This window comes from Anolis carolinensis, chromosome 1 (genome assembly GCF_035594765.1).
Source record: "Anolis carolinensis isolate JA03-04 chromosome 1, rAnoCar3.1.pri, whole genome shotgun sequence".
In the NCBI taxonomy this organism is placed as follows: Eukaryota; Metazoa; Chordata; class Lepidosauria; order Squamata; family Dactyloidae; genus Anolis; species Anolis carolinensis.
This window is the reverse complement of record NC_085841.1, coordinates 122,137,554-122,161,393: the sequence shown is the minus strand read 5'-3', so window position 1 is coordinate 122,161,393 and position 23,840 is coordinate 122,137,554. Positions and strand designations below refer to the sequence as shown.

Here is a 23,840-nt window from a genome sequence, read left to right as displayed (position 1 = left end):
ATAATGTTGCACCAGAGAATGCAAACTTTTATTTCCTTGTGGTTGTGTGGATTGTGGAACTAGATTTCTGCATTGGCAGTGTGTACATTTAATACTAACTAGTGTTATAAAATTGTTTTGTTCTTTATTACTATCTTATTTCCAGTATATTTATACCTATCTTTAGCAAAAAAAAAGAAAAAAAAAGAAAACAACCTAGGGTGTTTCCAAAGGTGAAATTCAATATAGCCTGTTCACAGGCTTACAGTTTAAAAGGCATGGGATGGAAAGAAAAAAAAAAAGATAGGGAAGGGGATGAGGAAAAAAAAAACAATTCCAGGCCCAATTCTTAAAGTCATATTTTTATATGGTTTGATGGGATTAGGGTTGCCAGGCTGGATATGTGATGGTAACTATCCCATATCCTATAATAATCTCAAATAGATTGAGAAACAGGATGAGGTACCTGTAAAACTCTGTCAAGCTAAATGAAGTTATCTATCCTCCTTTATCCATCAAAACCCAATTTTCAGCCATAGCTTTCCCAACATGGCTATTGCTTCATTGGTGAAGAATGTGTGGCTGTAGAAATGCTGGCAAAGCAAATGGAGCTGGAAAGTTCTCCTTTTCTCCCTATTCTCCATATATTTACTTATATGTAAATACAGGTATTCTGAAATCAAAAACACTTCTGGTGCCCAGCATTTCAGATAAGGGATACTTAGCCTGTATTGAAATATGCATAGTTGAATGTGACAAATAGAGTATTGCCTGGGAAATGCAGCAAAACAACCCATGAGAGTAATTGTGTGGCAACATTTGTGTTTCGGATCTGTCTGTCAGGAGAGACCGTATTGTTTGTAGATCAAAGTGATGGTAATACTACAGAACCTACTTTGACAAGGAAGCTCCAAGTTAATTTTGCATACTTTTAATCTTCTACCCTCCTGAAAAGCATTGAACGAAATGTGTAACATACAGAGGCCAGATTCCATGCTGATCAGAATCCTGCACAAATAAACAGCAGAATGCGTTATATCACCAAGGGACAAACTATGATTATTTATGGGCAGGAGTTTCAGAATAAGCTATTCATTCTTGCTGTAAAGTATCAGCGAGACACTGGAGCACTACAGATTGCTGTGTGCATTTTTATAAGCGATGTTTCTGATTATAACAGATTTCAGATTAAAGATAATTTCAGGTCCAGTGATGGAGGCCAAAATTTGAATCAGCATCACAGCAGGGAATTATTTGCTCATCCATTATATCAGACAGCGGTGGACCGAACAGCAGATCTTTCCAACAGCAATGAAAGAACTAAACATCAACTCCATATGCAAAATTTACACATTCACATTAAAAAAATGGAGTGAGCAAAAATTCCTTATTACAGTGAAGGAACCTCAGGCTCAAAGTATACCATTAACTTTCACCTCTCATTTTCTGTGTTCACCAGGAGTGTTGTATGCTGTTTTAGCAAAGCAGTTTATAGATCTGCTTCTAGCATCAAATGGGGAGCTGCTTGAGTCAGTACTGTGGTCCAGAGTTACTATCCTATTGAAGGAGGAGCTTTGCAAATAGCATTTCTACACACAATTCTAGATCTGTTGTCATTGAAGGAGGAAGAAATCTGGTACAGCTGGGGTAATGGGGTAGAGCTTGAAAGTGCATTGCGATTAACTATGCTATCTATAGCAGTGGTTCTCAACCCGTGGATCCTCAGATGTTTTGGCCTTCAACTCCCAGAAACCCTAACAGCTGGTAAACTGGCTGGGATTTCTGGGAGTTGTAGGCCAAAATACCTGGGGACCCACAGTTTGAGAACCACTGATCTATAGCTTGGTTGTTTTTTTTTTGTAACATAGGCACAATGGTGTCTCATTTGCAAATAACAACTGGTAGCATACTGCATATCATTTATTCACCCCCCTTTTCTCAATTTTATTTTATTTTATTTCTTTTAAAACTATTTTTCAAAAAGGGAGAAGAAATAGTGTAACAATTAATGCAAAAAGATATATTTTTTCTAATTACAGCAATGTACTCAATCTCCTTAATTGTGTAATGATTTTACACACCATATTAATTTCGAAAAGTAATCTTGAAGTTCTTGGATGAAGTCGGTGTGTCTCCTTCCAGTATCTGGAACCAGACAAATGTCTAAAAATTAACCCCCTAATCCTGCCTCCCCCCCCCCCCCCCCCAACACACAAATTATCATACTGGAAGTATAGTGATGCAGTTACAAAGCAATTTCTTCTTTGTAGTTTGACAAAGCAAAAGAAAAAAAATAACAATTTAAAAGTAATTTCATTTAGTGCAGTTATTGATTTGCTGGAACAGCCTTCTTTAATTCCTTTCACTTGACAGGATTCCTGTTAAAGGAAAAATAATTCCAATCTCCTCCAAATGTTATTTTCGTTCTTTTGCCCCGTAGGCCAGGTCTGCATCTTATTTGCTAAGAGGAACAACAAATGATCATTATGACCTTTTATTTCACCTCATTAATGGCCTTTTCCTATGAGCCACTGAGTTAAGGCCAATTGCTTGTATGTTCTGGCATCCTCAGCCCGCCCTGGTGTGTGACAGAACAAATTGTCCCTTCAGGCTAATATAGAGGTCTAAACTCGGGCCAGGTGCTACCACAATTTCAACTGTGCCAGCGCATTGCTGTTTCCCTCACACAGCACAGCTGTTTGGCATACGGCACTTCTTTTACGGTTGGAGAGGACTTTGGTCCTCCATCTTGCTTCTCAGTCTTTCTTTAGACCTTTATGTTGTGGCACAGCTTTAAAAAAGAGATTGCTAGTTTGGACATCTCTGAATGCCACTTGTTCTGTGCAGCAAATGTTTCTGTGAGATTTGCTGGAAGCTTTTGTTCGTATTGCAATACATAAGATTGTGATGAAGAACTAGGGGTGCATCTAAACAAATGGTGAACAACCTTTGGCCCTCAGGTGTTTGGGACTCCCAACTCCCTGAAATCCCAAAACACCCTGGAGGACCAAAGTTTGGGCACCACTGATGAGCCAAAATTAATATAATTTGACACCATTTCAACTTCCATGTCTCCATTCTTGGGACATCATGGGAGTTTTAGTTTGGTGAGGCACTAGCATTCATTGGTGGAGAAGGCTGAAGATCTTATAAAACCACAGTCCCCATGATTATGTGGCATTGATCCATGGCAGTTAAAGTGGGGTCAAATTGGATTAATCATATTGTATAGATGCCCCCTTGATTGAAAGCAAACAAGTAAACACACTCAAGAATTAGCTATGTTGGGACTTGGGCCCAGGGATGCTGTCAGCATTTCTTCACAAGTTGCCATCCTAAAATCTAAATGCATCTTACCAGCCATCACCTCTCCAGAGGGATCCGTAATCCTAAATGTATTTGGTTTTGCAAAAATAGAAGGGTTGGCAGGCATTTTTGAGGCCCCATTACATACTATGTGGGTCTCCATGCAACTTTGTGGATCACTTTGGGTTGTTGGTTAGTTACCTTATTGTAAGTAATACAGGACAAACAGGGACATATCTGTACAAGTCTAACTTCGCTTTTTTAAAAATAAAAAATCCTCTTTCCCTTCTCCAAGCTCCTAAATGCCTTGCATCTTTCTAAATATCTTTTCCTAGCTGATCTTGAATTTCTTTATTTCCTTCACCCCAGCGTGTTTGAAATTTTATTTATTTTGGATAAAAAGAGTACAGAGGCAGAAATGTTGTGCTCTTTGTGTCTACTGTTGATACGTTTACAAGCTGTTCTCCTGGCCGGAAGAAAAGCATCCTCAATTCAACTCTTACAGTGAAATATACTGATCTATAGTTTTAATAACAGCACACATGATTTCCAGAAACTCATCTATCCTTCTGTTTGTGTGTGTGTGTGTGTGTGTGTGTGTGTGTGTGTGTGTGTATGTTTGGTTATATAAATAAATTATAATATTGTCACAGTCATCTTTACAATTTTTTCCATATATTTTCATAACATTAGGATGATTCCTGTTATCCCATCCTTTACATTTCTACACTTATCTGCTACTTATCCATTTTTCCCCTTCCCTCCTCATCCCTTCCTGCTCCCTCCAGGGACAGTTTTACCTTTGTTCTTTGCATTATTTTATTTATTTGATCAGGAAGATTGTCTGATACAGTTCCTTATATTTTCCTTTCCCTTTTATTCTGGCTATAAGCCCATTCCATTTCGACTCCCAGTTCTCCTTAGGATGTCCATTCGTATATTTAATTCTCTTTTCGGTGAAGTAATCTTGAAGCATAGGATTTTTAAGTTTCCATTTCCTTTGCTCTTTCCATCTTACCAGTGCTTGGCTTGCTGCTAACATTTCTGTTTCTGCTTTAGATGCAAACATCTGTTCAATGCATATACCTATGGCTAAGCAATAAATCCAAAATGCATTTTATTAATATATCTTGTTATTTAGTTAACCGTGAGCATTAAATTAAAAGTTTATTTTTACTTATCAGGAAGAAACAGTAACGTGACTTTTGGGAGGAAAAAAAGAGGAAATCTCAGCTCTTTTTCTGGTTAATACTGAAACTGCTCCCTTGAAATACTCATCTGATGTTGTGATTTATTTGTGAATCTCCCTACCCAATTCCACAGTTGCTGGGGTTTGTTCTTGTAGTGCAAGCTGGTTAGCATTCTCTTTTCTTCCCAGAAGCCTGTTTTGCGCCCCCCCCCCCACTCCACCAAGAAGAATCTCCTGCTGAAGATAACCCTTTAGCTTATACTTTCATCCAGACATCTGTTTTCTATGATCCCGGCTTAAGGATAAACATGGGAGAGCAAAGGAATCTTGGACTTTTGGGAGACTTTCCAAGTACTTGACACATTTCAGATGGAATATCATAGACATTACTGCCAAAAAAGTTTTTTTTAAGTGCTTCATGGAGCTGCCAGTAGCTGGCCTTGGAGGATGCTTCTTTGCTTTCCATAGTGAACTGGGAAGGAGCTGGCCAGGATGTACAACTTTTCCCACCACTTCATCAGTATAACGCTGAACCTCTCTATCCTACATGTTTTTAAAATGCACAGGAGCTTCTTTTGATTTTTCAGAAATAGTAATACTGTCCAAATGTTTAGCACTATATTTCAAATACACTTTGTGTCGACACAGCCGGTTCCTATTCATTCGGTAATGTTGTCTTGCAAGGTTGGGAGTGAACTAAACTTGAACTATGGGTAGAGGGAAACATCTGGTGTCTCAGAACTAAATTACTAGGCTGATTAAGCATAGTGCCAGCAGGCTCCCACCTTAGTTGGTGTAACATCCCAGCTGTACGTAAAAACCCACTTGGACAAATCACAGTCTCTAGCCTCACAGGAAGGCAAAAGCAATCCCCCTCTGAACAAATCTTGCCAAGAAAACCCAGTCATAGGTTCTTCTTGGTCGCCATAAATCAGAAAAGTTTTGAAAGTATACAGCAACTAGAACAATGTACAGCTGGTTTTACACAATAGAAATTAAGCCCACAGCATTCATTTCATGTTTAGATTTTGGTCTTATCTGCAATATATTTCCAATACATACATAAATACAGGAATTCCAAAAATTTTAGAAATCCTAAACACTTCTTGTTCCAAACATTTTAATTGCAGTTTAACAGACAATTATAAGCCCTGTAACTAACCACAAAGTATGATACAGCCAGTCCCCGAGTTACAAACAACTGACTTACAAATGACTCATAGTTAAGAATGGGGGTGAGACAACAGGAAGTGAGAGAAATCTACCCTTTGGAAGGGAATTCACTCCTGGAAGAGTTAGTATCATGGGGAAAGGTATCTCCGCTGAAGCTTTCTCATCAATTCATGTTTCCACAACAAGCCAAGTTTGGTTTATCATACAAACTGAATCCATTTGATAGTCCCAGTTAGACTCAACTGCTGAATCAGTGTTAACACTTGTATGAATCCCATTGATTTGGTGGATCTAGTCTATCAGGATTAACAACTAGATTTAATCTTTAGTGTTTACAAAATGGGGAAAAGGGAGCTCTTTGTTTTTTGTAGCTATATTGTTGGAGTTGAGCATTAGCAAAATCCCAGTGATCCAAGGATTTTAAAAAATGCTAAAAATCTGTACATGGAGCAGCATGAAGCCTATAGACATCAGCTTCACTATATCAGTAATTAAAATATAAGCAGTCTTCGGTAGATGTTCACAAAATTGCATTCAAATAAAATTAGAATCATAGAGTCATAGAATAGTAGAGTTGGAAGAGACCTCATGGGCCATCCAGTCCAACCCCCTGCTAAGAAGCAGGAAATCGCATTCAAAGCACCCCTGAAATATGTCCATCCAGCCTCTGCTTAAAAGCCTCCAAAGAAGGCTTTTAAGAAACAGTGGATCCATAATCTAGAGGAAGTTTAGTTTTGTAAATGTAAAAGAAACTTTGCTATACAAAAAAGGAATAGGAGCAGTGCTGGACACCATGATCTGGATTTGCAGTCCGCACAGTGTTGGAAGGTCCAAGTCTCAACCTGATTGAAAACCAATGAGAGTGAACTGTGGTGGAATGAATATATACTAGATGATTTCTTATTTCCACCACAAATATCTATCCTACAACATTGCTTCTCAAGCTGTGTGGTGTAGTGGGATGTGAGTCCTACCCACTGCATTGAGTAGCATTATCCTACAACATGAGTTGGCACAATGTCTACTGCCTGTAATGCTTAATCTTTCCCTGTGCTGTTTGCAGCAGAGTAGGAGGGAAATGTTCTAATATTGAGCTGACAGTGGAACTAGGAAAGACTCTTTGCTCACTCATTTGTGACCATTTGCCACATGGACTTCTTTTTGGAACATGAGAAGGAAGAATGCGAAAGTAAACCTAAAACATCTTCCAGTAAATGCTGGTTTAAGGGGTCATTCAGCTTGTTGCTTCAGATGTTCTTCTGTTGCTGGTAAATTCTTACCCCTTTGCTTTTCTTGGCAAATAGTAAATCAACAATCTTGGGGTGATGACAAATTACTGATTTACTTCCAGCTTAATTTGACCAAATTCACAGCATGTCTCCATTAGAGCAAAGGCATGTTTGACTAACTGTTTTCTTTGGGGATCTTGATGAACTTACTTTGAGGCCTCAAAGTGCAATGTTTTCAGTGTTTTGCTATTTTGAATTTGGGTTGTGTATCATAATATTGCTTTTATTTATTTACTTCATTAAATTTTGGGATAAGTTAATAAAGCACAAAACGAGACATGATGCTAAATGCATTTTTACATCTTGTTCTAGATTTTTGAAAATTCATCTATTCTGTGATTGATAATCAAATTAGTTTGTTCTTGAAGGATTTGATCCAATATTATCCTCATTCAGATAGAAACTAACTACTTAAACTTAATTTATTAGTGAAATTGAAGTTTTACTAATGTAAAGGGACAGTTTAATATTTTTTTAACTACAGTAATTGAATTACTGTATATACTTGCATATAGTTCAGCTTCATCTATAAGTCAATGGCAGATTTTGGGATCAACAGTATGGTTTGGTAAGACCCATGAATAAGTTGAGGGCCATCTTGCAGAGTGGAGAAAGAGTCAGCACCACTTCAGCGGGACTTTAAACTGCTCAGCCAGATAAATCCTGGGCCTCACAAAACTACAAACCCCAGAACTCTACATGAGGCAGCAACTAGATTTCGAGTGGATCAATACTCTAGTGTGATGAAGTCCTTTGGCATATGTTTAGTCTTCAATTATTCAGAAATCAGACATTTTAAGTGAGCAAGAAGTATCAGTATTCCTGAGGGCTAATCACCTGGACCCTACTTAAATGGTATCCCAGCTTCTCTTTTAATAAATTGAATGAGTGAGAGAATAAACTTTTCCCCCCTTTACTGCCCTGTGAATGTCTAATGTCGCATCTGCATTTGTACTGCTGTTTTAGCCCATGTTCCTTATATTATTCTAAGACAAAAGTGATCACCTTTAAAAGATTACTCTAGTAATTCTGCTGTTCTTGAAATGGACTTCACTGGTGATTTCCTTTAGAATGTAAGAGCATTATTGGAATATTTAGGTGATGATGGTGATAACACTTATATGGCCCACATCAGGCACGAGGTCATATTTTAAAAGCATATTGCTGCCCTTCACTGGGTGAAAAACTATGTTAACTTGTTTGTTTATCTGCCAAAATCATGCAACCTATGTTATTTTTCATGCATTATGTGTCCTGGGATATGTTTCAAATAGTTGGTGCAGTATGTACACCTGGGTGGTCTTTCGAACAAAGTCTCCACATATGAATTTGATTTTTTTTACATATGAGTTTCATTCTTGAGAAGTCCCAACTTCATAAGAGGGGGCTACCTTCTTATGATTGTCTGGAGAATGAAGTCAACATTAGGCAGACCTATTGAAATGAAAATCTAAGGACATCTATCTACACTTACACGGTTGTGTTCTGGCACCTCTTCCTTTATTCGCCTCTCACTACATACGTGATGATGTCTTATATTCATATTACTATTTTGCACTACGTTATCCAAAATTCCCTGTTACCATGCTGCCTAGGAGATTCCCAAGAACTACAAATTATATAAATGTTTTCCAAACATTTCATATTGGTCACACACTTTTAAGACATGCATCATTTCACGACACAATAATTCAGTTTTATTAGCACACCAGAGGTTAAACCAACTCACATAAGATGTACAGACACATACATAAATCATAATAATGAAAGTGCTAGTCTACAGCAACATTTCCAAGCATTGCATGGCTGTTTGTGTGGCCTCTGAATGTGTGAAAATGTAACACAAGAACACATGCATCAGTGAGAGATAAAGAAGAACAAATTATATTGTAAAAGAAAAATATGCTGCAGCGAAATTCTGGTGTGAGATCCAAAGGGAAAACTTCAGACCACCATAGATATTTGGCAGAGGTTGAAAGGTCACATTGGCTCAGTTTTAGGGAGGATAGAGCAAATTTAACCATGTTTTAGCCACCTCCCAGGTAGTTTTGGATTTAAGATGACCTTTTTCTATAAGGCAGTGAACAGAAATTGACCCAGATGTATAGTTTGAAAAAGGACTCTGTGAGGGAAATACTGAGAAATTCCCTTTTCATATATCTTGGAGTATGTAGGGAACCATTGGAGGGGGGGGGAATGTAATGTCCCCCCTCAAAATATCTTTGGGAACTGTTGACTGTTTTGGGGCCTCAAACATGGCATTGACAAATTTCCTCTGAGCTGCATTTTCTCAATTCCGGCTTTAGATGGTTAGATGATAGGAGCATTTGGAAGGAAGTTCAAATAAAAAGTAGTCGGCATTTGTAATGTAAAAATTGTTTTTAATATATTCTTCCCATTAACTGATATTTGCAATGTTTCCATATTCCCAGGGACAGAATTAGCTTTTCTTTTAACCTTCAAAGTATGTTGAAAAGTTGGCAAAAGGAGATGCTATAGCAGTAAGAATGATCAAGCAAATAGTGTTTTGTACTGAAATGTCTCCAGATTTATAGAAAAGATTAGTGTGTCTTTCCTTCATGGTTTCTGTAGAATTAGATATTTTGCCAAATTTGCTTGACTTGATGTGACATTTTGTTTGCCCCATGTTAGATTGCCTTAAAGTGTTATATGATGATAGTGATACTGAATATGTACCAGAGCTATATCATTTTCACCTCTTTGTGGAGCACTGCTGAAATCTTTATGAATTTGGTTTTTTGCTTTATGCTGGAGGTATCAAAACTCATTTTCATTGAGGGCCACATCAGCCTTATGGTTGCCTTCAAAGGACCATTGAATCTATGGGTGGAGAATCTGTGGATACAGAGGGTCAATTATCATTTTTTTACATAGTGGTCAGTGTTCTTTAGTTTTAACCAGTTTGGGCCCCCACATGTTATTGAATAACAACCCCCATCACTTTTGATTATCCACCATGTGGACTGGGGATAATGGGAATTGCAACCCAACGACACTTGTGGCATTGAGTTTGGGGAAAGGTTGAAGGACATTTTAAAGTCAGAAATCATACCTGCAAGCCTTGTATTCAGACCCCACTATTCTGATTAAACAGAACAAACTGCAGTTTTTCAGCTGTTACTGAATCACAACTCCCATCAGCTCTAGTCATGACATCTAATGATGAGGAATACATGAGTTGTAGTTCAGCATTTGGAGGGCCACATAAAATGATTTGGAGTGCTGGATTCAGCCCCCATGCCTTGGGTTTAATACATGTGCTTTATGTCATTTATATTTACTCCGCTGATATCATCATTTTAATAATTTTGCTTTTATAGCTCAATATTATGTACAATGTAGACAACTCACATAGCAGCCGAAGTCGTAGATCAGCACAAGATCAAGAAGCCTTTGACTTGGATGTCACTGTGAAGGATGACAAAAAAGATATTAATCATTTAACACTGAATGTCTGCACTAGGTATGTAATTAGGTGAAACCACTCCACTTCCTTTTTTGTATGTGCACATTTTTTGTAACATCTGAGTGGGACAAGTTTGGGTGGGTTTTTTGGATACTTACGTATACATTAATGATGTCATTTCAGAGGGATCAAAGATTGGTTGTAAAACAACACTTGCAACGACATTTGAACAGTAATTAAAAGATACCATGCTATCTTATAGTGAATTACACCATCTCTCTTGACCTTCATGATAACACAGCTCAACCAAAATAAATAAATAAATAACTTTTGTGTGCCTTGGATTTTAGGCCTGTTCCTGGGGTTATTTCGGTGTATTGATTCAGAAAATTACATTGGATCGTCTGCATCAGCTCTAGTTTCTTTGATATGGGTGTCATGATTTTTTATATGCAAGCAGATGAAGACTGATATATACCATATGTTATGTATCTGAAAAACTAGAGCTGATAGGGGAATCAGCACATCAAATATACCCAGATGTGTGTGTTAGCCAGTGAATTCAGATAAATGCAATAATCCTATTCAAGTGCTATCCTGCCATTGAGGTTTGTGCATTCAGATTTGACTGTGCATTCTTGTTCAATTTATTTTTAATTTGCCATGTTCCATCTCATGCCTTTGTATCACTTAACACACATAAAATAACTATTACAGATATTTTACCTTTCAACTAAAAATCAATTGATCCAACTTTTGAGCTTGGGAAACTAAATTTCAAATATCATGCTAGAGAAGATGTTACATTGCAAAAGGATGGGATAAGAAGTACAAAGTAATTCACACATTTAAAAGTCAGTTTTGCCTCTATATATGTGGATCCTTACCAGACATAACAGAGCCCTAACCTCTGCCCTCTTTAGACATCCAGGCAAAGTGAAAAGCTATTGTGGGGAACTTGAGGTCTGCATATCCTCCCATATCCCTGTGTAGCCCGCCTTCAACTATAAAACTGGAGGTAGAAGGGAAACTCTTTCTGTTATGCTCTGCTGGGTATTTTCTCCAGAAGTCATATCCATAGTAGACTGAATTGGAATGTTGTTGTTGGTACTACTACTGCCACCACTAAATATTTATTCTGTTCTTATTTTATTCCCAAATAATGTTGAAAAGTAGATTAGGTTGACAAACTGTCTCCCATCAACTTGATGGCTAAGAACTGTCTGGGGTTCTAGCCAGCCAGAGGTGCCAGCCAGCCACCCATTTCCATTTTCTGTCCTTTTGTTTTTGCTTTTAATCAAATCATAGAATCATAGAGTTGGAAGAGACCTCATGGGCCTTCCAGTCCAACCCCCTGCCAAGAAGTAGGAAAATCACATTCAAAGCACCCCCGACAGATGGCCTTCCAGCGTCTGTTTAAAAGCCTCCAAATAATAATAATAATAATAAACTTTATTTATACCCCGCCACCATCTCCCCAACGGGGACTCGGGGCGGCTAACATGGGGCCACGCCCAGAGCAATACAATATAATAACATATAAAAACAACATATCATAACACAATTAAAAGCAATACAATAGATGATAATAGACATTACATCAAGAAATCCAAAAAAACAAACAAAAAAAACCAGTTAAACAAGGGCAGGCCGCATGGACACAAGGATAAAACTCGGAGTGAGAGGGACAGAGGGGGTACTCCATTGTGGGCAGGGACACAAGAAAGTAGGGCAGTCTAGAAAATAAATGCTGAGGGGGGAGTAACACAGACATATATAGCAAAATTACTCACCGAAAGCACAGCGGAAGAGCCATGTTTTCAAATCTTTCCTAAAAGCTAACAGAGTGGGAGCTTGCCTGATCTCAGTGGGCAGTGCATTCCATAGTCGGGGAGCCACAGCAGAAAAGGCCCTCTCCCTTGTACTCACAAGGTGGGCCTGGGATATAGACAGTGGTGATAAAAGGGCCTCCCCGGATGATCGTAAAGATCGGGCAGGTTTATGGTAGGAGATACGGTCACGGAGGTAGGTGGGTCCCAAACCGTTCAGGGCTTTATAGATGATGGTCTGCACCTTGAATTGGGACCGGAAAATGAACGGCAGCCAGTGGAGCTCCTTAAACAGGGGAGTGGATCTCTCCCTGTAACTTGCCCCCGTTATTAATCTGGCCGCCGACCAATTGTAGTTTCCGGGCCGTCTTCAAGGGAAGCCCCACGTAGAGCGCATTACAGGAGTCCAGTCTAGAGGTAACTAAGGCATGCACCACCATGGTCAAGTCAGACTTCACGAGGTATGGTCGCAGTTGGCGCACAAGCTTGAGTTGTGCAAAGGCCCTCCCAGCCACCGCCGACACCTGTGCTTCAAGCATCAACGCTGAATCGAGGAGGACCCCCAAACTGCGGACCTGTGATTTCAAGGGGAGTGCAACCCCGTCCAGCACAGGCTGCCACCCAATACCCCGATCCGACGGGCGACTGACCAGGAGGGCCTCTGTCTTGTCAGGATTGATCCTCAGCTTGTTCCTCCTCATCCAGTCCGCCACAGCGGCCAGGCACTGGTTCAGCATCCGAGGAGCTTCCTTGGAATCAGATGGAAACGAGTAGTGGATTTGCGTGTCATCTGCGTAGAGATGGCAACACCCTCCAAAACTCCGGATGACCTCTCCCAGCGGTTTCATGTAGATGTTAAATAGCATGGGGGATAAGATAGACCCTTGCGGGACCCCACAGGTCAAAGGCCAGGGGTCCGAGCAGGTATCCCCCAGCTTCACCATCTGGGAACGGCCCTCCAGGAAGGACTGGAGCCACTGCAGAACCGTGCCACCGAGCCCCATCCCAGAGAGCCTCCCCAGAAGGATACCATGGTCGATGGTATCGAAAGCCGCTGAGATGTCCAAGAGAACCAGCAGGGTCACACTCCCCCTGTCCAGCTCCCTGCGGAGGTCATCCACCAAGGCGACCAAAGCCGTCTTGGTGCTGTGCCCAGGCCTGAAACCAGACTGCGAGCGGTCCAGAAAATCAGTGTCATCGAGGAACTCCTGGAGCTGCGTGGCAACCACCCGCTCCAGAACCTTGCCCAGAAATGGGAGGTTGGAGATTGGTCTGTAGTTGATACATACAGATGGGTCCAGGGAGGTCTTTTTTAATAGCGGTTTTACCACCGCCTGCTTAAAGCAGGATGGAACTGTCCCCTGACCCAAGGAGGCATTTATTATAGCCACAAACCTTTCCAACAACCCATCTTTGGCCAGCTTAACCAGCCAAGAGGGACAAGGATCCAGAGTGCAGGTGGTCGCCCTCACAGACCCAAGAATCCCCTCCACGTCATCAGGAAGAACAAGCCGGAAAGAATCCCACAAGATCGAACAGACAGGTGCCTCGGTTACCTCCGCTGAGACCACGGTTAAGCTGGAGTCCAACTCACGACGTATCTGAGCAACTTTGCCTGTGAAATGGTGCGCGAACTCGCTGCACCGAGTTGCCAAGCCATCGGGAAGCCCCTGGGTCTCGGGGGGCCGCAGGAGCTCCCCGACAACTCGGAACAACTCCGATGGCCTGTTGGCTGCAGACGCTATGCGGGCAGTCGTGAAAGCTTTCCTGGCTGCTCGCAAAGCCACGGAGTAAGCCTTAATAGCGGCTTTAGCCCGTGCTTGGTCAGACACATCCTGAGATTTCCTCCAGATGCACTCTAGTCCCCTCCTCGCACGCTTCATCACAGTCAGCTCCTCAGTGAACCAAGGAGTCGACGTGCCTCTACGCAGCGAGAGGGGACGTTCGGGAGCGATCATGTCAAGTGCCCTTGACAGCTCACTATTGTAGTGATCAGCCAGGACATCGACAGGATCGCCAGTCTCCAGAACAGGAAGATCCCCAAGAGACCTCAAGAGTCCATCCGGATCCATCAGCCTCCTGGGGCGGACCATCTTAGTGGGTCCACCACCCCTGCGGAGGTTAGAAGACACGGCGAAACTTAAACAGATCAGATGATGGTCAGACCATGACAATGGAAGAATATTTTGCTCTTCCACTCTGACTGTCCCACCGTCCACAATGAAGACAAGGTCCAGCGTGTGTCCCGCCTGATGTGTGGGCCTAGATATAACTTGAGTCAGCCCCATGGTCGTCATGGCAACCATGAAGTCCTGAGCTGCACCTGTTAATGTGGTCTCGGCATGGATGTTAAAGTCTCCCAAAACTATGAGTTGTTGGGAGACCAAGGCCGCATTAGAGACCACTTCTGCTAGCTCAGACAGAGAGACTGCTGGGTCGCGGGGTGGACAGTACACCAACAGAATCCCCAAGCTGTCTCGGACTCCCACCTTCAGCAGGATACACTCAAACCTCGTAGATTGCGGAACGGCGCATCTGATCAGGGCGATGGACTGCCGGAAAATCACCGCGACTCCTCCTCCCCGCCCCTCAACCCTGGCCTGCTGATGAACCCCGAAACCCGGTGAACACAACTGGGTGAGATTCACCCCACCCAGTTCATCCAACCAAGTCTCGGTGATACATGCCAGATCCGAAGGAACTTCCACCACACACTGGGGCAGAGGGTTCCACTGCTGAACAGCTCTCACAGTGAGGAAGTTCTTCCTAATGTTTCCAAACTACTTGCCTGTAGTTTGAAGTCATTGTTCCACGTCCTAGTCTCTAGGGCAGCAGAAAACAAGCTTGCTTCCTCTTCCCTATGACTTCCCTTCACATATTTATACATGGTCCTCATCATGTCTCCTCTCAGCCTTCTCTTCTGCAAGCCAAACATGCCCAGCTGTATAAGCCGCTCCTCATAGGGCTTGTTCTCCAGACCCTTGATCATTTTAGTCGCTCTCCTCTGGACACATTCCAGTTTGTGGACATTTCCCTCAAGTTGTGGTGCCCAGAATTGGTGCCAAGGCAGAATAGAGGGGTAGCGTGACTTTCCTCAATCTAGACACTATACTCCTATTTACGCAGGCCAAAATCCCATTGGACATCCTCTATTCTGTGACTATTGAATATGTTCAAATCATATTGGGCCCTTATGTGTGTGTGTTTTCAAAGCTTCCACTTATGTGAACTATGTAACTTCCCAAGCATTCTGATACACCCCCCTCTTTTGTCTCTTAATCACCACATTGGCTCTCTTTTTCTTTTTTTTTCTAGAAAAGTATTATGCTTTATGGTAATGACCAGAGCTCTTTTCTCATCTGCGATTAAAGTGCAGACATAATTATATCTACTTCCAATTCAGTTATTTGTTTTCAATAGCAGCTACTTTGGCCTGGCAATTTATCCCACAGATGGTTTTGTTTCCTTTTAATCTTATGAGCCAGCAGTTATACAGAATTTATTTCAAAGCCATATCTGTATTTAATCAGTCAGGCTGCCAGGCCGAAGAGCGTTGCTTTGAAAAACGAGTTCTCCTCTCTTGAAGATTGTCCACATATACAAAGAAATATAGTTTTATTCAATTACTTTTGCTTCTGTCAAGCACTGAAAATACAGATTAGAGGAACACTTTATTTCATGATAGCAGCCATGGTTTGCTATCCTTGCCAACCAAAATCCTTTTGCCTCCTCTCTGAAAAGTTCACTTTCATAAAAGGATGCTCATGTGTTACTTTATGTAAAGTTAAATCCACAAACATGTTTTCATAACCTAGCTGTATGCTTGTATTATGAAATAAGTTGCAGGATCTACTGTACTGTGCATGAAAACATCTTTGTGGAAGAAGGTTTTTTTATACTAAGAATTTTTCAAAGAATGCTTATGTATATCTGTTCCTTTAAAAATATATTATTCTCTCTCCGTTTTTTAGGTATTTGGGTACTGGCTCATCTTCAAGGAGTGGCATGGCTCTTATAGAAGTTGGATTGTTGAGTGGTTTTTCTTTGTCACCCAGTTTCATGTGTGTAGACGATCCAATTAAGAAGGTGGAGACAGATGAAGGCAAAGTTCATTTATATTTGGATTCTGTAAGTCAAGACACAAGGAAAATAGTCTTGTGAATAAACATCTTAGTTTACCTCCTTTTTTTTAACATCCTGATACCTGTTTAAAAGCTATTATTTATTATTAGTTTGGCAAAACATAATGTAAATCCATGTTTTCTATTCTATTTTCTAGTTAAATGCATCACAGGTTTGTGTAGATATTCCAGCCGTGAGGGACTTCAAAGTAGCAAATACTCAAGATGCCTCTGTAACGGTGTTGGATTATTATGAACCCAGTAAGTATGAATGTCTTTTCATAGATCTTGTTTTCAGCCTTATATGTAGTTGTAGTACATAGTGTATTCTTTAACTTAGGAAAGAACTGCAGTAAACTGAAAAGGCACTGAAGTTTGTGTGTTTATATATACTGTTTCTTCTTGATATCATAACACGATATGAAGGAGGGAGAGATAGTGCTTCTCTAAATATTCATTCACTGGAGACAGGAAGAAACACACTACTTCTCAGTCTGATCTTCAGTTCCGAAAACAACTGTGGAGGAAGTACTCCACCATTATGGGAAAGGGCCAAAGTTCCAGTGTCACCAGTTTTACCAACTGCATACCTATATAACACTAAACATTTGTTAGGATATGACTGTCACTAGCAATGCTCAGTGTTATTCTTCTTTCACTTTACAACAGGAAGAAGAGCAGTCAGAAGTTACAACTCCAAAGTGATGCAGAGTTTATCATCTTGTACCTTCTGTGAAGAAGATGAATGTGATCTCTGTGAAAAAGATGGCTCTTCGTTGATTTTTCTCTCTTGTGAACTGTTTGTTGTGCATATAAGCCTGCTATATTGTTGGCTCATCTTATAACGCGGCCACATTGTGTTCTAGCAGATCTCCATAAAGGTAACTCACAAAATAGAATGTGGGACATAGGAGAATTTACACCCAATAAGGCCCGGAGGTTGAGAACTCCTCACAAGAATTCATGTCTTAAAATAAATATATACTTCTTTCAAGAAGGGTCAGATTCTTCTCCAGGGCATCAGAATAGAGAGTTCCAGGTCGGAACCGTTTACCCTATTTTTAGTCTCAGTGCTATCTCTTATGCCCACCGACGTTCAAGGGTAGAGTACAAATTTCAATGCAGTAGGGATTCCCTGAGTTCAGTGGGGCTTAGTCCTAGTAGGTTGGTATATCATTGCAGCCTAAACTTCTGTGTCCAGTGACAGAAGGAAGATCCAAACTCTAAAATTCTGGCTATGTCAGAAACTTTAACATTTTTAAAAAAAGAATATTTTCTGCATTTAGGTGGCCAGATTTATCCTCAAAAGAAGTATATATTTTAATGAAGTTCTTTGTTTGGGTACTATAAATGGAGATTTTTTTAAAAAATAAAATGTTTAGTTGCAAATATTATATATAAATAGGTTCACCTAAGCCATATCTTCAGTTTTATGTGCGTTGCTTTTTAGGCTGAATTAACATTTTTGTACATGTATTGTTGACTTCAGTGGTGTAGGGTCAAGACCCTTATCAGACAGGTTTAACCTAATGAGTATTTGCGGATTAGGTTAACATTTGTTCTGGCATTTGTTTACCTTCTCAATCATATGTCACAAACGTAAGACCCGTATATGAACAGGATTGTATAATAGGTGGAACAGGGAAAGTAGAATAACACAAAGAAAGGAAACTGAGCTGCTTTCAAGCAGCTAATCTTTATTTACACAGGTTACAAAGTAAAGAACTCAGAAAGCAGACGTGTTTCTACTTTAAAATATATTTTGTTACAGTGGTTTTTATAATGAAACAAGAAAATATTTATCACAAAGTCTTCGCAGTCTCAATTTTAGCAACTGTTTTAATTTACAATATAAAATATATTGCTTGGCTCACAGTAAGAGAAGCAGTTCATATGGCTGGTTAACAAGTGAGCCTGATATAAAGGAGCAGTTTCCCCATTTAGTCCTGTTGGCATTAAAAGATTTGGTCTGCAGGGCTGACTTAAACACTCAATTTGGCCACATTGAGACTGAATAGGACCACTGGCCAGTGAGGTAGAGAAGAAGTCAAAATTTGGACATATGGGGAAAGTGAAGTCATTTTGTCATGCAGGTGCTTATAGATATGTCTTCAAAGAGAATCCAAACAATCGGGGAGCTATGCCAATTCCTATGACAGAACTAGTTCTAGCAGTTTTAATCTCCACCAAAAACACGCTTTCTTCGTACTTGTCTAGGAATTCCATAAGGTTTTCTTGAGCAACAAATATTCAGAGGTAGTTTTGCAAGCTCTTTCTTTTGAAATGTAGCGTATGATACCTGGTCTCCCATCCAAGTACTCTCTAGGGTTGACCATGATTAGCTTCCAAAAGCAGATGGGATCTGGTGCCTTTTGGTCTTTATAATTATCAAATGTTTAAATTGAGCCATCTCAGAATACTCTGTGTCCATGTTGACCAGTAAATCCTGGCACCTTGTTCATACTAAAAATATTTGAGAATATAGGTATGCCTTGGTTATTAAAGTAGATGTGTTCGTGGCCATGGCATTTTTAATTAAAAGCTTGGTGTCAGAGGCAGACATAATATGGAAAGAATAAGGTAGGTTCCTAAACAACAAAAAAGAAGAGCAGTTTTATTCAGTACTCAAGATATGCACATGGGAATTAGAACACCCAGGTCAGGTAAGCATTGCAGGAGTAAACAATATTATTTGTGGAATCCCCCTGAAAACACTTCAGTGCTTCTCCCAAAGTGCATCCAAGGATTGTTTCCTTTCACCAGCACCCACTTTACTATTAATTTCCATTTTGATGGGCAAACTTATATGCTTTTCTAACATACTGGGGGTGAGATTTATTTACTCTTCCCTTGTCTCTCTGTTTTAAGTATGGGATTCCAAAGGTAGTTGTTTTTAACCTTGTTTATTGTAAGGAGCCAAGGATCAGCTAGAGTAGAATCCTGCTCTTTCCCTGATCGAGCTTTATTGCACTATTTACTACAGAAGTACTTCAGCAACCCAACATTGAAATTTTGTGTTTTTTCAGCCTTCCTTCATCATTCTCGCAATGCTGATGCTGCTAAAAAACCTTACAGCTAGACAAAGACTTTGCGAAAAGATGGTTTCTATGAGGCTTTGTTAATTGAAATATGTCTGTACTCTGCCAACATTTAAATACAAAATTAAGCTTCTAATTTAAAATTAATATTTTAGTTTTGCCATTTTACCAGTCCTTACCTGTTTTAGTCTTGTTGGCATCTTCAAAGTATGAAGAAGCATGAAACCCTATTGCCTGTCAACAATATGGTGTAGTCAAATACTCAGTACTTGCACATGTCTGCTAGCAAACCTGTCACTTATATAATTGCACACAGAGTGTAAAGTACTATTTAGAGGTAATAACCAACAAAATAAGTATTGCGTTAAAATAATATTGTGTGTCATTAAAGTATTAATTGTTCAGGGAAAACTGAGCAAATCTTTGAACATGAAGTCATGCCAACCTTGTACATTTTGTAAATACTAGACATCAAGATCTACCAAGGAAAATATTCAGAATTGTTAGGAGAAATTGCACTTTCTAAACTCTATCGAATACCAGTTGTTATGCAATATGTACAGACTGTTAGGAAATGCTGAATTTGTAACTAATATCTACCTGCCTTTTTTGTTTGGCAACATATTGCCTGGTCTGAATGTTAGTTTATTGTAATGTGAAACACTGGCATTTTTTTGATTTGAGAAAAGAGAAATGGTGTCTCTTTGAAAGCATTCACATGTATGACACAGATATGCCAGCTGAATATTTTTGAAAGCAGATATTCTGGACTGCAGGGAAGATGTTTATTTCAGTTTTGTAATAATTTCGCATTAGAGAGTATTCTGCTATACCAAGTAGAATTAATGCCTGTAGAGGATCTCAAATTTTTCTAGCCCTATTGGACTACATTGTTTTCTGAGAAGTGATTAAATCCTGTATGTTCCTGCACTTCCCCTCACTGCAAGATAAGTGGGAAAAAAGCACAACAAATGTTTCCCCCCCCCCCCTCATGCACCATGATAACATATATCTATCGGTGGGGCAAGGAGCTGATGTCTCAATTGTGTATCTCCTACCCAAAGAAGTTAGGCTGGCCCTATCTCTTTTAAGCTTCTGGCAGGCAGCCCAAACAGTGCTGTTCTGGGTGTCTTTCAATGTTAGAAGTTGTTGTTTTAACTATTTCAAAACTGGATTCTAAGATTGTACGGAACTTCTAAGGAGTATTTTAATGTGTTTTTGAAAATATTTTTATCTTTGCATGGTTTTGACTAGTTTTTGTTTGTTTATCATCTTGGGAGCCTTTATGAGCTGGAAAGTGATACAGAAAGACTTTAAATAAAACACAGGAATAAATAAAATGCTGTTTTAACTTTTACTCTCATATTCCCTAGGCAGCGTTAAAAGTTGTAAAAGATTGTGGAAATTGTAGACAAAAATATCCCAAAAAGCCGTGAATCCCCCATTCCTGCTAAGGGGCCACTTCAGTAAAGTATGGTGCTTCTTTTAACCCTGCCATATATGTTTACTGAAAAATAAGACCTACTGAATGAATTTAATAGGACTGACATGTTTGTCAGGACTATTGTATGATTCAACCAAAGATAAACAGTTTTATGTTCTGTTTTTTTTTTAACCAAGAGAGATTTTAAACATAAAAAACAATGGGATAGATTTTCATTCTGCTATGGGATGTAGAAGCTCTTTGAGTGGATTGTTCTCAAGGGGGTGGGCTTGAAATTAGGAAACAAAAGCATTAAGGGGCCCATGCAATATGGGGAGAGTGGTGATGCATTAGCCATCCAGCGTTTGGCTCTCAACTATACTGGAAGACTAGATCCATAATACAAACTGTCAAAAAAAGTATGGATTAGGCTTCCTGGTGCATCCCTAGTCTATTTCATCATGAGATTCTGTGAATTCTTGAAAAAGATTAGAGAGTGGTCATGATCCTATGCATATTTGCTCAGAGGTGGCTCACTGTGGCTCATTACACTGGCCAACAGACATGTGGGTGCATCAAATGTTAGCCCTATTTCTGGGTATATTTGACATGCTGATTCCAAAAATGAATCTAGTTATAGGACATATACCTTCTACCACTCTTCATTCTGCTCGCCCATACAAATCAGGATACTTTAATGTAGTGTTTAAATACCTTTTAATAATGAAGGAAACATATTACAAATTAAAAGGAAAATGTACTACATGTACACCTACTTACTTCATGCCAAAAGCAAACATTTATAATACTAACTTTCTAGTCATTTGACACACATTTCTAAGAAACTAGAGCTGATGCAGTCTAGCCAACGCAATTTTCTGAATAATCACCCCAAATAACCTCAGAAATAGGCCTAAGAACCAAGAATGTTTTGTTGTTGTTGGGCTGTGTTTTTTTGTTTTTGTTTTGGTTTGCCTTCAGGTCTTTCCAACTTATAGTGACCCTAAAGTGAACATAGTAAAGGTAAAGTGAACATATTTTGGGTAATTCTTGGAATGATTTGTTCATAGGGGATTGCTTTACCTCCTTTTGAGGTTGAGGGAATGTGATTTTCTCAAGGTCGTTCTAGGTAAATACTTAAGTCCATTCGATGTTTTAAGCTTATAAATAACCATCTATTCAATTGTCATACTGAAATGCCAACATTAAAAAGTTAACTTTGACTTTGACTTATGCTGCCATTTCCCCCTCACTGAGAAAAATCTGTCTTATGCTCACACATGCATAATAAATTTTTATGTAAATTAAGAAAGTTATGTCACTAGCTTTTCCCAAACATTACAGCATTACCTTGATTGTATATTGTTCTATTGTGCAAAGATCTAAAGTTTTTTATAGACAGTGTTTCCAGTTGTCTAATTGATTGTATTCTCTGAAATAGTTGGCTTTTAAAGTTAAAACACAGAACAATCCTACAGCATCCCCTTTGTCATTATTATTTTCCATGGTAATTCCATCATATGTAGCCTTCCTGTGATCTTCCACTAATTTTGGGAACTACTGCAATTGCTTCATTAAATACCCCCAAAGTCCTGTGCTTGATTAAATTGTCATTGCTTTAATCGTGGATGTTAGCAGCATTCATCAACCCAGCAAGAACGATAATGCTTGTTTGGAACAAACTTCTGCTTGTCATTTCTTGTTGGACTCATTGCTCTAAAATCTCAAGAGGTTTGGATTGATGGATACAAAATTCAGACTAGGTTTTTCTGCCAGTAATATTACTATGTGTTAAAAAGGAAACATGTGAAGTCCTGCTGATACAATACTGCTGTATCTGTTGATCACTGAAAATACTTGTATGTACGGAAAAGCATTCAAGTAGAGTTTGACATTCACCCCCATTTGCTGACCCTAATAGCTTCTACATGATGTCTGTAACTGTCTCCTTTCCAATACACATGTTTATCACCACGGCTTGATTAAAAAACAGTGAAACCCAACCAATATTAGGTTGTGCTTTGAGGAATAATTTTTGTGTTTGTATAAACTTCAGAACCCTTCAGAAGTTTTTAGACTGCAGGTCATACCCCCTTGTTGTGAGCCTTCAAGTGATTTCCAATTTATGGCTCCTCTAAGGTGACCTCCACCTGGGGTTGTCTTGACAAAGTTGGTTCAGAGAAGGTTTGATGTTGCCTTCCTCTGAGGCTGAGAGTGTGTGACTTGCCCAAGGTCACCCAGTGGGTTTCTACAGCTAATTGAGAGTCCAAATCCTGGTCTCCTGAGTCAGGCCAACATCCTACACCATGTCAGCTATCATCATATCCCCTAGACACAGATTGTTTGGCTAGATCTAATCTGAATTGTGAGTTTAAAACATCTGGATGGTTGCTTTCTCACACCTGGTCTAAAACATGTACAGTTTATGTTTCTGTTCAAAAATCTCAAGGCGGCAGCTTATGCCACAATAGAAGAAAAAATGCTGAGTTTAAAACTAGATGAGAAAATAGAATAGAGATTAGCAGATGGTGACCAGAAGCTATAAAATGTGAATGCATGATTAAGGAGAAATGTCTTCCTGAGCTGGCAGAAGGCCTTTAGGATGAGCAAGGAAAGGCTTCTTTGGAAGGGAGTTCTGCATTTCCACATCTTCTCTGAGCTATTTTGATTACAGAAAAGGACCTTAGCAACATTTCAGCCAGGACACATTACAAAATGTTTGCTGAATGCAAGCATTTTTGATAAGCCATCAAGCTTGAGGGAGGCAATAGTCCTTTAGATAACTTCATCCAATGTTAGATCATAAACCAGGATGTTTTTTTCTGAATGTGAACTGCATACAAATCAATTCTTTCATCCAGACAAGAAATCGCTAACACTGTATCATGGCACAGAATATCAGGAAACAATGAGCAACCAATTGGGTTCTTGTAGAAATTGGCTGAGTACTTTCTCTATATTTTAGAACAATGTTGTTTATTCTCTCAGTAACTTCTGACTCTTTGTGACCAGCTCATGCCAGAGCTCCCTGTCAGTTGTCTCCACTCCCAGCTCCTTGAAGGTCAA

General features: G+C 39.6%; 1 protein-coding gene across 2 annotated transcripts in view; it reads left to right on the top strand.

The window, feature by feature from the left end:
• Positions 1-22,781, top strand: part of cd109 (CD109 molecule) — a 108,283-nt gene extending 85,502 nt beyond the window's left edge. The window contains exons 30-34 of one of the 2 annotated variants that reach the window (XM_062981695.1): positions 10,278-10,420; positions 16,164-16,320; positions 16,472-16,574; positions 16,983-17,194; positions 19,340-22,781. In XM_062981695.1, the coding sequence (XP_062837765.1) occupies positions 10,278-10,420; positions 16,164-16,320; positions 16,472-16,574; positions 16,983-17,158 (579 nt within the window). In that variant the 3' untranslated portion in view covers positions 17,159-17,194; positions 19,340-22,781. Of the gene's footprint in view, positions 1-10,277; positions 10,421-16,163; positions 16,321-16,471; positions 16,575-16,982; positions 18,897-19,339 lie in introns of those variants that run through there. The other variant, XM_062981690.1, reaches the window with a different exon arrangement.
• Positions 22,782-23,840: the final 1,059 nt, after the last annotated feature.